This window comes from Coregonus lavaretus, assembly GCF_964263955.1.
Source record: "Coregonus lavaretus genome assembly, chromosome: 5".
Classification (NCBI taxonomy): Eukaryota; Metazoa; Chordata; class Actinopteri; order Salmoniformes; family Salmonidae; genus Coregonus; species Coregonus lavaretus.
Window position 1 is genome coordinate 38,765,189 of NC_139992.1, and position 17,609 is coordinate 38,782,797.

A 17,609-nucleotide genomic window follows, 5' to 3' on the forward strand; every position below is an offset into this window, starting at 1 on the left:
TGCCTCTGTGTTAGGTGTGATGTCCACAACCTCCAAGTGGGAAGATGCTGGGTCTGCCTCTGAGTTATGGGTGATGTCAACAACCATACGGTGGGAAGAAGCAGGGTCTGTCTCTGTGTTAGGGGTGATGTCCACAAACTTCAGGTGGGTAGAAGCCGTCTCAGCCTCTGTGTTAGGGGTGACGTTCACAACCTCCAGGTGGGAAGAAGCCAGGTGTGCCTCTTTGTTAGGGTTGATGTCCGCAATCTCTAGGTGGGAAGAAGCCGGGTCTGCCTCTGTGTTTGGGGTGATGTCCACAAGCTCCTGATGGGAAGAAGCCAGGTGTGCCTCTGTGTTAGGGGTTTTGTCAGCAACCTCCAGGTGGGAAGAAGCCAGGTGTGCCTCTGTGTTAGGGGTGATGTCCAAAACCACTATGTGGGAAGAAGCCGGGTCTTCCTCTCTGCTACGGGTGATGTCAACAACATCTAGGTGGGGAGAAGCTGGGTCAAACTCTGTGTTAGGGGTGAATCCCTCAACCTCCAGGTGGGCAGAAGTCGGGTCTTTCTCTGTGTTAGGGGTGATGTCCACAACCTCCGGGTGGGAAGAAGCTGGGTCTGCCTCTGTGTTATGCGGGATTTCCACAACCTCCAGGTGGGAAGAAGCCTGGTCTGCATCTGTGTTAGGGGTGACAATTAAAATCCTGATTGGCTCTACTACTACAAGGCACCAGGATGTCATGACAAAAGGCATCTGTCAGAGTGCTTTCTATGAGTGCTACTCACCTGCTTGGATATCAGCTGGTAGTGTGGTGGAGAAGGCCACCACTAGGACAGGGGGAACTCGCAGGGTGTCTGCAGTAGGCTGGAAGTAGCTTTTCACCTCGTCCGCCACAAAGGCACAGACAGAGCTCATAAAAAAAGGGGTCTTGAGGTCATCCAGGGAGAAGGACTGGCTGATTCTCCCGAGGATCGACCTCACAGAGTCAAAAGCAGCAGCCCGGGAGAAAGGGGTGTGAGGAGAAGAGGCCTTCAACGTGTTGGAGAGCTTCTCCCCTACGGCCACCACCATACTCACAGCCATCCCGCTTAGGAGGATGGGGTGATCTGAATGGCCTTCCTCTGGCTGAAGCCACAGGGCCAGGAGGATCCTGGGCACCAGCTCCACCACCACCTGGGATGGGCTGAGCAGGTTGCTACAGGGCTTATTGGACAGCTTGTCCAGAATGCTCCTCACAGCTCTCTCCACGATGATGTGGACCTTGGGGTCGCTGAAATCAACAAAAAGCAGCAGAGAAAGCTAAACGATGTGCAATGTTCACACAGAGAACACTGCCCTAGTTATTTTCTGCATAGCTCCAGATGTGTAGATGAATGGAGCAAGCTGTATGCAGGGCAGTACATGGAACTCACATGTCAGCGCCAGCTGGAGAGGTGGTGTGCATAGAGCGGCGGAGCTTGCAGACAGCCTTGTGCTCCATGTCAATCATTTTTAGGCAGGTGTTTACTTCCCAGGTCTGCCGTAGGAAACAGGAAGTCCCATTAGTGTAATTTCACAACAGATATATTCTGCTGTACTGACTAGTTGTTGAAAGGCTAGAAAGGAGCTCACTGACTGATAGTCTAAGTCTCTAACTCTCATTCTCTTACCAGCCGAGCGAGTTCGTTCCCCTCCTCCAGGGTTTCCTTCCACACCCTTCAAATAAAACACAAAGCATTTAAACTTTCCTGGCTTCCTATTTATCTGTTGTTTATTTTACCCACACCTCCTGGAGTGCTGCTGGTGACAGAGAATGGCAGTGAAGGTGAGAGCTGACGTGGTACTCACCTCTCCCTAAGGGATTTTTTGCCCTGAGACACCAGCCAGTCGCTCATGTGCTCCATGGTGACATGGGGCGAGACCTGGCCTCGACTCTGGAGCAGCAGATAGTGGACCATGAGCTTCTTCTGCAAGATGAGGTAAGGTGTGAGACCGTGCCACTAAAGACCATATAATGTGCTTTCAGAAGGGCCTCTCGCAACATTTCACAACTGCTCATGTCTCACAATTTGCAAGTGATATTAAAAACTCTTATGACCATCTTCTCTAAACTGTCTTGAAATAAAACTCTTGTTTTGGGATTAAATCTATCTCTTTTTTTCTGTGGTTACTGTTTTTGTGGGATGAATCTTACCTGTTTATTGTAATATGCTTCCTCCCAGCAGGCCTGCAGAGTCTGAAAATAAAGGCTGCTTCTACAGAATTCCTTTGAAGATAATTAAAATAATTATGCTTTATTAGGTACATTATGCACAGGCATTTACAGTATGCCAAAAGGAATATCTCCTAAGATTACCTTAGTGGGACCATAAGTGAACTCAGGAATGCTCCCAACCCTATCCATGGTCAGAGGGGGACGAAATGCAGCGCTATAAATATACGGGATGCTCTAGAGATAACAGGAATGACTTAAAGTCGCGAATGATCAATGCCTGTGGAGTCGTCCAATATGCTGCGCTGAGAATTGAGTTGTAGGCGATATTTGGATATGTTTGGCGCAATTTACATGTTTACATTCTATTGCCATGGAGAAATTGAGTTTCTAGAACCTGTTTTCTTCTATGTCTTTATTTCGTGAAATATTAAGATCTTTATTTTGTCATAATGTGTATATGAGGACGTTGGAGCCCGTTCCGATTCATGACGCGGTTATCCAGGTGCATGTTGCATAGACCTACTAATCCAACCTTGGCTTACAAGTTAAATTAAATTAGTATATATGCCTATACAAATCTATTGACCACATCCATTTAAATCAATGATTGTCAATTGAAAATGTGGTAGTTGTGTTATCCTGTTGTGCGTGTCAGGGCTCCTCTTAAGCACGTTATTCCAACATTTCCTAGAATTGACGCAGGTTACACTTTTGCAAAACTACTAGGTTAAAAATAAGAGCATGAATGACAATAAAGGTATGACTTGAATTATATGTGTAGTAGTGTGATGTTGTTCCCCTAGATTATGCACCAAATTGCACACAAGGACAGTTCAAGTAGGCCAGGTCAAGAGGGGATGTTAATAAGTTAATAATAATAATATTCAATGTGGTTTCTTTATTTAATTACAGCTGCATAGCTAATGTTATTTTTTGGTGTACAAACATTTTTATGTATCTATATTGCAAATACACCTAATTGTAAAAGTTGTGTATATTTTGGTTTGGTCCATCGCGGGTTATCTGTATTTATGTACCCGCTTATTGTTCTCTTTTGCCTGACCTTCAACTAGCAAGGTATGTTGTCCTTGGCGCCGTAATTTGTCAATATAAAACTGTGGTAAAGTTACACAAAGTGCTGTTACGCAACTACAGGTTTTGTTACAATGTGGACAATATAAAGATGTATGTTAACAACTTTCACCGAGCTCGCTAATTAGGGTACCTGTTGTAACTCGGGAGTATTTGGGGCAGTGTTTGAGTGAGTTTCTATGTGCTCACGCAGGTGCCCGAGAGCTGTGGCTGCACCAAGGGCTAACCTATTGTGTGTTGTCTCGTGGTGTGCAGGTATGTCTTTTATTTTGTCAGAATTATGTTGTATATCATTTTACTTGTATTGTATAGTGTGTTGTTAGGCACTGAATGTGTGCATGCAGCACCTGTTCTCTTTTGCCTGACCTTCAACTAGCAAGGTGCCCGAGAGCTGTGGCTGCACCAAGAGCTAACATATTGTGTGTTGTCTCTTCGTGTGCAGGTCGAATAAAAATTATCCAACCATCAGAATTCCAGTTGTGGCAGTGTCCTAATTACGTGACCTGCCGACTGGTCAGCTCAAGCCGACCGCCGGAGCTGTGTATGTGGATGAGGTGCACGACCTGCGCATGTGAATTTGTTGATGGTTTACTGTAAGTGAATATATACTGTAAACAGTGAAAGTGAATGTAGCATATTCATTAGATACAGGTATGGGAGCTGTGCATGTGGATGAGGTGCACGACCTGCGCATGTGAATTTGTTGATGGTTTACTGTAAGTGAATATATACTGTAAACAGTGAAAGTGAATGTAGCATATTCATTAGATACAGGTATTCGTGCTTATTTGTATGTTTTGGATGAATTTGTTTATTGCATTTATTTTTTTGGGTATTTGAATGCACTAAATTACATTGTATTTTAGTGCTCTGTTGAGCCATGGAAGATTCTCAAATCCATAAGACGTGTTATGCTGGGGATTTTAGTGTGGGTAGAGGGAGGGGTGTCCTTCCATTTACACCAATTGTACAGTCAGCTCCTGGGAGTAGAGCGTTTGCTAGTCCTGAGTTTGCAAGCACTGGGAGGGGTAGGCTGTTTGTTCCACCTGACCAGGGTATCCCACCTCTGTCTTTTGATGTACCATCATCCACAGTACTCGGTGATAATGGGACGCCTCCGAGTCAGCTTAGTGACCTTATTAAGCAGATTGGTTCAGAGATAGGAGAATCTATCAGAGCGAGTTTACTGCAGCCTGGGGTTTCAAGTCTTTCTCCTGCCCGTCCCCCTCACCAACCCCAGCAGTTTCCCCTGCCTGAGCAGTGTGGGTCAACCTTTATTGATGCGTCCAAGCTGAATCTGGTTGTGAAGTCAGATGTTAGTGCTCCACCTCTTTTTAGGGGTGATGGCTCAGATAAGTACTCTGTCCTGGAGTGGGAGGAGTTAATGGAAGTCTACCTAGAGAAGAGGGGTTACACTGGGTCTGGGAATGTTGGGGAGGTGATGTCTATGCTCATGGGGAGGGCACGGGATGTGACCAAAGTCTGGAAGCGTAACAACCTTGTTGTCACAGATGTTAAGGCCGTGTTCAGTGTTTTCAAGCAACACTTTGGGGATACTGTCTGCTCAGGTATGCCATTAGCTGATTTCTATTCAATCAAACCATATGCTAATGAGGGTCCAATAGATTTCTGGATTAGGCTTAACAAAGCTGCAGAGGCAGCCGAACAGTACCTTGTGATTGAGGGCAGGACCTTACCCAATCAGTGCTCAGAGTTGGCAGTCATGTTTGTACGCAACTGTCCTGATAAAGAGTTGGCCCAAGTGTTCAAGAGCAAACCCATTCGTGACTGGACAGCCAGTGAGGTACAGGATCGGTTGGATGAACTGTTAAGGGAACGTAAAGCATGTAGAACACAACTTTCACAGCAGGTTGCTGCTGTTTTTGACTGCCCTCAGGAGGGAGTGGGTCCTGTGAAAAGACCTAATGTGTCATCTTTTTCTCAATGTGGCCGTGAACCAGACCAGGCACCATCTGTATCTGAGGGTGGGACATTAAAGAAAGTTTTGACTTTGTTAGAGAAGGCTCTGGTCAGCAATACTCAGCAATACTCAGTCTGTGAGTGGCGCAGTGGTCTAAGGCACTGCATCGCAGTGCTAGCTGTGCCACTAGAGATCCTGGTTCGAATCCAGACTCTGTCGTAGCCGGCCGCGACCGGGAGACCCATGGGGCGGCGCACAATTGGACCAGTGTCGCCTAGGGTAGTGGCGGGAATGGCCGGCTCAGTTCGTAGAGCATGGTGTTTGCAACGCCGGGGTTGTGGGTTCGATTCCCACGGGGGGTATGAAAAATAATAATAACGTATGCACTAACTGTAAGTCGCTCTGGATAAGAGCGTCTGCTAAATGACTTAAACATGTTAAATGTAGAGGGCCCCGTAAACAGTTCCACAAACGTCAGCATGAGTGCGCTGACTGTGGAAGCACTAATCACTGGACCAAAGCTCACTGTCAGATGCACCAGCTGTGCGTCAAGTGCTTTTCTCCGGGCCACATGAGCTTTGACTGTAGTGAGGCTGGGCAGCGACAGAACCCTGGATGTGGACAGACTGGCAGGTCTCAGGAAAACTAGAAAGCCTCCGTTCTGAGGAGGGCAATGTGGGGCATTCTTATTTTTCCTCCACTGATGATGATATCCAATCTGTTTATTCTTACTTTTGTGAGTCAGTACCCAAGAACAACACAGTCATTTTTCAGAACACAATGAGAATTACTCAGAATGACAGTTTGTTTTACACCACTGTGCTAGTACAGGATCAAGTTGAGCTGAAGGGGATGTTAGATAGTGGGTCCATGGCTACTACTCTGCGCGCAGATATTGTACCTCGGTTGAGGGAGGCAGGAGTGGTAGAGGGGAACTTTCTAGCTCCTTCAGACATCATTCTGGTGGGTTGTGGTGGGAACAAACTAGCCCAGTGGGCATGTGTGACTTAAAAATTCAACTTTATGGCTTCTGTTATGTAGTCCCAGTGCTTATTGTTGATGGGCAGAATGATGAACTCATTGTGGGAACTAATGTGTTGAAGTCTCTGATTAGACAGTGAGTTTCTATGTGCTCACGCAGGTGCCCGAGAGCTGTGGCTGCACCAAGGGCTAAGCTATTGTGTGTTGTCTCTTCGTGTACAGGTATGTCATTTATTTTGTCAGAATTATGTTGTATATCATTTTACTTGTATTGTATAGTGTGTTGTTAGGCACTGAATGTGTGCATGCAGCACCTGTTCTCTTTTGCCTGACCTTCAACTAGCAAGGTGCCCGAGAGCTGTGGCTGCACCAAGAGCTAACATATTGTGTGTTGTCTCTTCGTGTGCAGGTCGAATAAAAATTATCCAACCATCAGAATTCCAGTTGTGGCAGTGTCCTAATTACGTGACCTGCCGACTGGTCAGCTCAAGCCGACCGCCGGAGCTGTGCATGTGGATGAGGTGCACGACCTGCGCATGTGAATTTGTTGATGGTTTACTGTAAGTGAATATATACTGTAAACAGTGAAAGTGAATGTAGCATATTCATTAGATACAGGTATTCGTGCTTATTTGTATGTTTTGGATGAATTTGTTTATTGCATTTATTTTTTGGGGTATTTGAATGCACTAAATTACATTGTATTTTAGTGCTCTGTTGAGCCATGGAAGATTCTCAAATCCATAAGACGTGTTATGCTGGGGATTTTAGTGTGGGTAGAGGGAGGGGTGTCCTTCCATTTACACCAATTGTACAGTCAGCTCCTGGGAGTAGAGCGTTTGCTAGTCCTGAGTTTGCAAGCACTGGGAGGGGTAGGCTGTTTGTTCCACCTGACCAGGGTATCCCACCTCTGTCTTTTGATGTACCATCATCCACAGTACTCGGTGATAATGGGACGCCTCCGAGTCAGCTTAGTGACCTTATTAAGCAGATTGGTTCAGAGATAGGAGAATCTATCAGAGCGAGTTTACTGCAGCCTGGGGTTTCAAGTCTTTCTCCTGCCCGTCCCCCTCACCAACCCCAGCAGTTTCCCCTGCCTGAGCAGTGTGGGTCAACCTTTATTGATGCGTCCAAGCTGAATCTGGTTGTGAAGTCAGATGTTAGTGCTCCACCTCTTTTTAGGGGTGATGGCTCAGATAAGTACTCTGTCCTGGAGTGGGAGGAGTTAATGGAAGTCTACCTAGAGAAGAGGGGTTACACTGGGTCTGGGAATGTTGGGGAGGTGATGTCTAGGCTCATGGGGAGGGCACGGGATGTGACCAAAGTCTGGAAGCGTAACAACCTTGTTGTCACAGATGTTAAGGCGGTGTTCAGTGTTTTCAAGCAACACTTTGGGGATACTGTCTGCTCAGGTATGCCATTAGCTGATTTCTATTCAATCAAACCATATGCTAATGAGGGTCCAATAGATTTCTGGATTAGGCTTAACAAAGCTGCAGAGGCAGCCGAACAGTACCTTGTGAGTGAGGGCAGGACCTTACCCAATCAGTGCTCAGAGTTGGCAGTCATGTTTGTACGCAACTGTCCTGATAAAGAGTTGGCCCAAGTGTTCAAGAGCAAACCCATTCGTGACTGGACAGCCAGTGAGGTACAGGATCGGTTGGATGAACTGTTAAGGGAACGTAAAGCATGTAGAACACAACTTTCACAGCAGGTTGCTGCTGTTTTTGACTGCCCTCAGGAGGGAGTGGGTCCTGTGAAAAGACCTAATGTGTCATCTTTTTCTCAATGTGGCTGTGAACCAGACCAGGCACCATCTGTATCTGAGGGTGGGACATTAAAGAAAGTTTTGACTTTGTTAGAGAAGGCTCTGGTCAGCAATACTCAGCAATACTCAGTCTGTGAGTGGCGCAGTGGTCTAAGGCACTGCATCGCCGTGCTAGCTGTGCCACTAGAGATCCTGGTTCGAATCCAGGCTCTGTCGTAGCCGGCCGCGACCGGGAGACCCATGGGGCGGCGCACAATTGGACCAGCGTCGCCTAGGGTAGTGGAGGGAATGGCCGGCTCAGTTCGTAGAGCATGGTGTTTGCAACGCCAGGGTTGTGGGTTCGATTCCCACGGGGGGTATGAAAAAAAAAAAGTTACGTATGCACTAACTGTAAGTTGCTCTGGATAAGAGCGTCTGCTAAATGACTTAAACATGTTAAATGTAGAGGGCCCCGTAAACAGTTCCACAAACGTCAGCATGAGTGCGCTGTCTGTGGAAGCACTAATCACTGGACCAAAGCTCACTGTCAGATGCACCAGCTGTGCGTCAAGTGCTTTTCTCCGGGCCACATGAGCTTTGACTGTAGTGAGGCTGGGCAGCGACAGAACCCTGGATGTGGACAGACTGGCAGGTCTCAGGAAAACTAGAAAGCCTCCGTTCTGAGGAGGGCAATGTGGGGCATTCTTATTTTTCCTCCACTGATGATGATATCCAATCTGTTTATTCTTACTTTTGTGAGTCAGTACCCAAGAACAACACAGTCACTCACTGCTACCTGCCAGTAATGTCTTTGAGAAACACACAGGCACAGTGAAGACTTCAGAGCTCACTGCTATCCTGTTTCAGCTCATATCCTGTCTGTGACAAGGACATATGGACAAGGACATCATTCTATCTGAAAGCACAGCAGCCTACTGTAAGCTACCATAGATGTCATAGAGAAATACTAATTCTCTGCAGTTCATTGCATTCCAATAACAGAAACCACAAGGGACTACAAGTTCAGGAATAGGACATTCTTCCAGTGAGTAGAGTAGCCTATACCTCACAATCAGAAGGCTACAATGGCAGCCTCTCCAGTGGTTGGATCCTTTGTGGCTGGGGACTATGCTGTCTTTGCTCTGATGCTGCTGGTGTCTGCAGCCATCGGGGTGTACTATGCCATCGTCGGAAGGGGCCAGAGCAGCTCCAGAGAGTTTCTGATGGGGGGCCAGAGTATGACAGCCGTACCTGTGGCTTTGTCCCTGACTGCCAGCTTCATGTCGGCTATCACAGTGCTGGCCACCCCAGCCGAAGTGTACCAATACGGGGCAAGCTACGGCCTCTTCAGCCTCTCCTATGTGCTGGTGGTGGTGGTCAGCTCAGAGGTCTTCCTCCCTGTCTTCTACAGGCTGGGCATCACAAGTACATATGAGGTGAGAATCAATCCACTCTGTTGAGTTGAGTTATGTTCTATTCAACAGAAATAGTATAACATGTTTGGTAGAGATTAGCCAGAGTAATTGCAATGCAAATTCTAAGCAATTCTAAATCCCTGAAATAAATATCTTGGGGGTCATAAAGTTTTGTTCAAAGTGACCAATTGACCAACGCAATCTATTCAGGAAATAAAATACTGACCAAATTTTGTAATCTTTCTATAAAACAAACAGATTGCTGTTTCAGGTAAAAGTCATAGTAGTCACGGTTCCATTACTTAATATCTCTGCACATGTCCATTCCTTAGTCTTGTTGAGATGCTGATGATTAGATTATGATTATGATTCAAACAGCTCAAATATGAGTCAGTATTTTATCTTCATCAGCTGACTGAAACAATCCTGGCACAGTCGTGTCATCTTATCCTCTGGCTGAATATACTCTTGCTTTGTCTTTTGGGCTTCACACATGAACTAATGTAATTGTCCTTTCCATGGGAAATGTGTCATATTTCATTCTTTCTTATTTTTTTCTCTTCATTGTCATCATTCTGCAGTATCTGGAGATACGGTTCAACAGAGCCACACGTCTGTTAGGGACAGTGATGTTCATTGTTCAGACTGTGAGTACCTTATCACAACACTCTCCCCCCTCCATATTATGAATTACATGAACATGAGAACAACCCTTGTACTACAGGTGATTATAAGAGCCACATCTTATGTCTCTCTGTCTCACATATATTCTACACGGGTATAGTCATTTATGCTCCAGCTCTGGCATTAAACCAAGGTGCAGTAGTCTCTATAAGTCATAAAATATTTTAATTTCATGCCCCATCGGCATTGAGTGCACTTGAAACCACTCCTCTGCTAAATTATGTCAATCTCTCTAGCTTTTCCTTTCTGCATCTCTCTTTTTCCGTCTCTCTCCAGTGACTGGGATGGATCTCTGGGGTGCTGTCATTTCAACAGGAGTGGTCTGCACCTTTTACTGCACTATGGTACTGGACAGACAGTGATGTCAATAAATAATGCTATAAACATTTATTTTATTAACATTTATCCCCTGATGTAAGGGAAATACAGATGGAGGTTAGATTGAGACATGATTTGTGTAGCACTGTGTGGTGACCTTTGACCCATATATTTAACACGGCTGGGTGTGTATTCTGACAGGGCTGTCTGAAGGCGGTGGTGTGGACGGACGTGTTCCAGGTGGCCATCATGGTGGCAGGCTTCCTATCTGTCATCATCAGAGCCGTGGTCCTGCAGGGAGGAGTCTCCAACATCCTCAACCACGCAGAGTTCGGAGGACGACTCAACTTCTGGGAGTGAATAGATTGTCATGTAGATTATAGATGTAAAAGAGCAGGAGAAGAGTCTGCACCTGGACTTTGTGCAGTATTTTGGTGCAAAATACAGCATAAGACATTGCAAAAGGGCGTACTGAATGTCTCTCTCTCTCTCTATCTCTCCTTTGTAGCTTTGATGCTAGTCCACTGAGGAGGCACACCTTCTGGACAATCACGTTTGGAGGCACGTTTGTCTGGACCAGTATCTACGGGATCAACCAAGCCCAGGTGCAGAGATACATCTCCTGCAAATCCATGACTCACGCCAAAATGTGAGGCATCATCTTCATGGAAGGATAGAGTAGAGCATGAAGATCTATTTCTTGTTCAGCCCCAGTGTTTAAAGTGGAACTGACAGCATTTTAGTAACATGAAATCTTATTAAAATCTGTTCAAATACACCCCCAGGAAGAACATGACACTTTCGGGAAAATAATCTGACAAGCGAGCAATTTTAACGTTTTCATAAATTCTTAGAATGTTTGGGAATTACGTATACTAAGGCATTTGTGAAAATTCTATAGAAATATAGAGTGGGAAAGCAGCAGAGCGTTTGGACAATTAATAGACACTGCAGTAAATAAAATCTAATAAAAACATCTGTCTCGTCCAAGACCGGAGTCTACACAGACCGGTGCGCAATATCCAATCAGAGCTACAGTAGGCCTTTATACAAACAAGCCATTTGCCACAAGGGCCCGCCATCATTCACTTTGAACTAGACTGTGTGTGTACCAGTGGTGGAAAAAGTACCCAATTGTCATACTTGAGTAAAAGTAAAAATACCTTAATAGAAAATGGCTCAAGTAAAAGTGAAAGTAACCGAGTAAAAACCTACTTGAGTAAAAGTAAAAAAGTATTTGGTTTTAAATATACTTAAGTATCAAAAGTTAACCAGACGGTACGATTTTCTTGATTTTTAAATTTAGCGATAGCCAGGGGCACACTCCAACACACATAATTTACAAACAAATACTTTGTGTTTAGTGAGTCCTCCAGATCAGAGCCAATAGGGACGACCTGGGATGTGAATTGGACCATTTCCTGTCCTGCTAAGCATTCAAAATGTAATGAGTACTTTTGCGTGTCAGGGAAAATGTATTGAAGTAGAAGTAAAGTAGTCAAAAAATATAAATATTCAAGTACAGATACCCCCCAAAAAACTACTTAAGTAGTACTTTAAAGTATTTTTGCCTAAGTACTTTACATCACTGGTGTTTGCAGGCAGTTGTAACAGCGCAACTTTAGATTGTTAACTAGAACGCATTCGCCAAAAGCCACAAAATACACCTGAATGGATTTCTGCAAATATGTAAACACCACGGGAGTCCTCTTACATTTGGGAACTTTATAGTGCTATTGATCAAACAACCATGAGAAGGTAGGCTCTCTCTCTCTCAGTTATGCACATCAACAACAACAAGATGCTAGCCAGAACAAGATGAGCTAAAATCTAACAAAGGAACATTAGATAAACCCTCTCAAACTTTTTCAGCTAGTTGGCCGTCGAACTTGCATTGATAAACGATGGCGAAGTGTAGCCTACTCGTCCTTCTGATAAAACACATTCTCTCTCTCTCTTTCTCTCTATCCCCTCTTTCTGTCACTCCTCTCTCTCTCTCTCTCTCTCTCTCTCTCTCTCTCTGTGTATTCTCTTCCAGGTCTCTCTACATAAACCTATTAGGACTGTGGGTCATCATGCTGTGTTCTGTGTTTGCGGGGCTGTGTCTGTACTCCGTCTACAAGCACTGTGACCCCTGGACAGCAGGCATGGTGTCTGCTCCAGATCAGGTTGAGGACACAAACCAGGAAATAACACTTTAATAAAAACCGCAGGTTGACGTTTATTGGGATGAGTCTTGTCCTGGAGGCAGAACTGAGCGATTTCTGCTAGATGGGCCAGGTTAGGGTTAGGTATTAGGGTTAGCAGTGTGGTTAATGTTAGGGTTAAGATTTTATGACAGATTTTTTGGCTGTGCCAGCTAGTGGCCACTCTGTAGAGCTGCCTCCAGAACAAGATTCATGACGAAAAACGCTAACCTGCATAAATACCAGGCACTGTTAATATTACTATTCTGCCAGACTGCCACTTTACAGATATATTTTCTAAAATATTTGTTTAAACTGATAACATTCACAGCCACTAAGTGTAACCACCTTAACCTGTTTTTTCCCCATGTCGGCCACACGTCCAGATTGTTCCCAGGAAAAATATCCCAAATAACCCAAACCCAGTGGTACCACTCAGACAGACACTGACCAGCCCTCTTTCTCTATACAGCTGATGCCATATATGGTGCTGGACATCCTGAGAGACTACCCTGGAGTACCAGGATTGTTTGTGGCTGCAGCCTTCAGTGGGACGCTAAGGTTACTATTCCCATCTAATACTTTATCTTAAATTTGATCATTGCTACTGTTTATAATGTTAGTATGTTACATTGTTATATGTCTACTAGATTAAGTACCCTTTTGTTACTATTTGTACTGTATGCAATATCTCAAAGTTCATAATATCACTACTATGACTTAATATTTACTCTCTCAGCCTAAGGTGGGACACAAAGATTACTATTTCCATAGCACTCACACACACTGTATACAGATTTTGTTCATGTTTGTAATGTTATTTTACATCATGTTATATTTCTAGGTAAATAATGGCACTATATTTGCTCTCTCTTGTCCACAGTACGGTATCGTCCAGTGTCAATGCTCTGGCTGCCGTGACTATTGAAGATCTGATCAAACCGTACACACACGTCAGAGAAACACCTGTCCTGGAGCTCTAAAGGCCTCAGTGAGTGTCTAATATCAATAGGTGTCTTTGCATTTACCACAGAGCTCAGAGAGTTTAATGATATATTCATCTTCCTATTGATATATTCTTGCTGATATTAGAAATGAATAAACCATGATTTATCATGATTTTATCTGCTACCCCTATGATTCATTCTAGGCTTTCTGTATGGGGCTCTCTGTATTGGAATGGCTGGCATAGCCTCACTAATGGGAGGTCTGCTGCAGGTATACGATACAACAAAAGGAGTATGTACTTCCACATAAAATGTGTTCAGTCTTGAGGTACGCAACTCTAAAATATGTCTCTGTCGCCCCCTGTAGGCAGCTATCAGTATCTTTGGGATCATCGGAGGGCCTTTACTGGGTCTCTTCTCACTGGGGATCCTCTGTCCATACGCTAATGCCAGAGTCAGTACAGTCTCTTTAACAAAAGCAGGATTATAAGCATACAACCAAGCTAACTATTAGCTAATCTCTGAAAGTTGATGTTGAAGTGTTGATGTGTTCTATCTGTGTGTTCTGTGCTGCAGGGGGGCTTGGCTGGTCTGCTCTCTGGGCTGGTTATGTCTCTGTGGGTGGGGATAGGGGCCCAGTTTTACCCTCCTCTACTAGAGCAGAGCAGGCCTCTAGGTCTGACCACACATGGTTGTAACTTCACAACCGCAGCCGACGCGTTCAACTGGACCGCATCCCCAACAGAACCAAGCCTATACACTACGGTACTACAGCAAAATACAGCAGAGAGGTAAGTTGTGGGCTTCAGTATCTTTGGTTAAGGACAGGTCACACTTTTGCTGTAGGGAACAAGTATGTTAGGAGCCTTGTCATGTTAAAATAGCGAACTGCTTCAGCTGTAAACAATATATGCAACGTTATAGCTGTTGGATGCCACTATGTGTCTCATCTACAGACCCTTCCTGGCTGATACCTGGTACTCCCTGTCCTATCTCTACTTCAGTCCTATTGGGACACTTACAACACTGGCTGTTGGACGTGTGGTCAGTCTACTTTCAGGTACTCTTTCCCAAATGGTAGTGTTTCTTCTTGCCATATTTCATGTCTAATTAACATATTTATTTTACACTAAAATGTGTCTCTTTCCAGGGGGTATGAAGCTGAAGTTGGAACCAAGGGTGACTTTGATGAAAGAAGATACAATGTTATTTTGCTTTTACAAGCACTTTAAAGAAAGGGTAAGTGATATGTGTGTTTTCAATAAATAACCTCCAAGACGTTCTCTCTTCCAACCACTTTCCTGTATTAATTTAGCTCTCATCCATACCTAGGCCATGAGACGAGCAGGAAAGCTGGACCTCACAAAGAACAGAGAGAGGAAATTTGGAAACAATAACCCCGGCTTCGGCAACGTCCACGAGTTGGATTTCACAAAGAGCAGTCTTCCATAACATGCTGATAAAACCATGACTTAACAGTTTCTCTTTCTTCTCATATTTCTCCCTCCCCAGTGCTGCTGTTTTTCACGACTCATGAATGTCCTGACAGATGGTATCAATAGCTCATCTATATTCTCATATTTCTATGAATGTAGCATACATCACCAACTTGAAAAGTTAGGATTGTTAATAATGAAATATCTTTGCTTGACTTTTATGTGAAATGTTTCTCATTTATGTTAAGATAGGGCTATCAGTGTTGTACACTTAAAATAAACATTCATTTGAAATAGCTGTGTCTCATATTTATACTTATATAATTAAATTACATTGTACAAGTTATCAATACATTCTATCATGTATTATTTACAATTATGTACACATGAGAGAACTGTAGGCATTTGGTGGACTTGATTCCACAACTCGAGGTGTGTAAGAGTGGCAAGTGTAGCTCATAACACTTTTGTCTGTAATATATAGCTAACATTTGTGTCTAAGGACGTTTGTGTTGCTAATAACACTCTTCTTCATGGACGGCTAAACTAAAACTTGCATACTGAAGATTCAGCTGCCAAATATCTAGGCTATCAGTCTATTGGTCTGCCTATATTCAGCATGGCGGACAATTATTCTTCATAGTAACGCTTCTTCATGGCTCTGTACTTCCTTAGATAGTACAGGGCCTCCAGTTCCTTTATCACAAACTCCCCACGGTCGACTAGCGTCTTGATCTCCTTAGGGTCTGTGACATCTTTGTTCTTCATAAAGGCACTCTTCAGACGTTCCCTGAAGTAGTCTGCTCCTTTGGGGTATTCCCGTCCCAAAAACAGTAGCTGTCAATGGAAGGAGACAGGTTACCAATGATTATTCCAGGCTTTGGGGATTGTTTTGGAAAGACAGCTAAATATTGCATGAGTGGAAGCAAATCTCAGATACTGAAAGTAAGTGCGGGTAACAACAACGGGTGGGTGGGTGCACTGGCAGTAGTCAGTGTTGAACTTACATTCTTGTACAGCTGTCTAACCTCACTCCTCAGAGGGTTGGCCATGTCACTGCCTGAGAGCGTATCAGCCTTCACTACTGGGATGGAAGAAAAGGTCAGAAGATACAACAGGGGATTTAGTATACAGCAGCTGATGATTATGTAAAACAGCTCAGAAATGTGCATATGTCTGATTGTTGTCACACATCATATATCCTGTGAGCCTCACAATCTTAGCTGTGTCATGCATACATTTTAGCTTTATCTTGGTTCACTTAGCATGTAGGTTAGGTAACAGTACAAAAGGGCAAGCTTGCGATTGGCGATTGATTAGCTAGCTGGCTAGTTAATTGGCATCTGCAATTCAACCAATAATTGTCTTTTGACATTGTCTCCCAGCACAACGTCAACAGACAATTATTGGTTGAATCGCAGCTAGCTAATTAGCCAGTGGTGGAAAAAGTACTCAATTGTCATACTTGAGAAAAAGTAAAGATACCTTAACAGAAAATGACTCAAGTAAAAGTTACCCAGTAAAATACTACTTGAGTAAAAGTCTAAAAGTATCTGGTTTTAAATGTACTTAGGTACAGTGGTAGAAAAAGTACTCAATTGTCATACTTTAGTTAAAGTACAAAGTAAAAGCTATACATCAAATTCCATATATTAAGCAAACCAGATGGCACACAATTTTCGTATTATTTTTAATTACGAACAGACAGGGGCACATTCCAACACTCAGACATCATTTACAGACACAGTATTTGTGTTTTGTGACAGTGTGTTTTGTGAGTCCGCCAGATCTGAGGCAGTAGGAATGACAAAGCGTTATATTGATAGGTGCCATAATTCTGTCCTGCTTGGGCATTCTAAATGTAACGAGTACTTTTTGGTGTCAGGGAAAATGTATGGAGTAAAAAGTACATTATTTTCTTTGGGAATGTAGTGGAGTAAAAGTAAAAGTTGTCAAAAATATAAATAGTAAAGTAATGTACAGATACCCCAAAACACTACTTAAGTAGTACTTAAAAGTATTTTTACTTAAGTACTTTACACCACTGTAATTAGCTAAACACCCTCGGTTATAAAAACATTAATTGTGATTAATTCACACGATATAATTAAGATTCCATTACATTATAAGGTCCCTTATCGATAAATCCTTGCAGTTAAGTAGTGTCGATAGCTGGTTACTTCGCCCTTCGTCCACACAAGTTCAAATAGGAGTTCATAAACAACGCCGTAAATCGTTTTACATGTCGCAAACCAAAACATTGACCTACTGCGCGTGCTTCCGGTGGCATTTCCATCGTTACTTGGACGTGAAAAGAGTTGACAGATATGCCCACCAAGAGAAGATTACCAGTTTTCCAACAAATGTTATTTCATTACCTATTTAGCAAGCTAACCAGAGTTAGAAAATGAATATTGTGGTTAGTTTAACATGTTTACAAGCCAAGTAGCTAGTTGCATTAGTAGCCAGTTGTTACTAGCCAGAGTAAGTTAGATTACCATTTAGCTAGCTAGATAGGACTCAAGGTGAACAAGTGACTGCAAATCAGCTTCATTTTACTGCAAGCATGCTGCAAGTCTCAGTTGTGCTTCTCCTTTGCTTCTTTCAGCCTTATCTTACTACAACTAAATACTATATCTCCTAAGTTTCTATTCTCTATGTTATTTCCTTGTAAGCCATCCAAGGATGCAAAGGTAACTTTGTTACTTTTGT

At 43.6% G+C, this 17,609-nt stretch overlaps 2 protein-coding genes and 1 pseudogene across 4 annotated transcripts in view; 1 reads left to right on the forward strand and 2 right to left on the reverse strand.

Moving 5' to 3' along the window:
• LOC311129443 (electron transfer flavoprotein regulatory factor 1-like) overlaps positions 1–17,609 on the reverse strand; it is a 65,239-nt gene that overhangs the window by 46,873 nt on the left and 757 nt on the right. Inside the window, exon 1 of one of the 2 annotated variants that reach the window (XM_084161727.1) lies at positions 15,905–15,980. The exons of the other annotated variant lie outside the window; for it this stretch is intronic. The gene's annotated coding sequence lies outside the window, so the exon portion shown is untranslated. Of the gene's footprint in view, positions 1–15,904; positions 15,981–17,609 lie in introns of those variants that run through there. 2 annotated transcript variants of the gene reach the window in all.
• On the forward strand, positions 8,997–15,094 carry LOC311129249 (sodium-coupled monocarboxylate transporter 1-like; annotated as a pseudogene). The gene is made up of 15 exons: positions 8,997–9,347; positions 9,908–9,977; positions 10,051–10,143; positions 10,287–10,354; positions 10,530–10,684; positions 10,837–10,977; positions 12,367–12,496; positions 12,987–13,075; positions 13,398–13,505; positions 13,665–13,732; positions 13,829–13,915; positions 14,038–14,252; positions 14,418–14,521; positions 14,612–14,700; positions 14,794–15,094. The product of its transcript is annotated as a sodium-coupled monocarboxylate transporter 1-like (transcript).
• LOC311129444 (electron transfer flavoprotein regulatory factor 1-like) lies at positions 15,192–15,972 on the reverse strand. The gene is made up of 2 exons (XM_084161730.1): positions 15,905–15,972; positions 15,192–15,734 (listed from the first exon to the last, which is right to left on the reverse strand). Exons 1-2 carry the CDS (start codon positions 15,947–15,949, stop codon positions 15,528–15,530), a joined length of 252 nt encoding a protein of 83 aa, XP_084017856.1. The 5' UTR covers positions 15,950–15,972; the 3' UTR covers positions 15,192–15,527.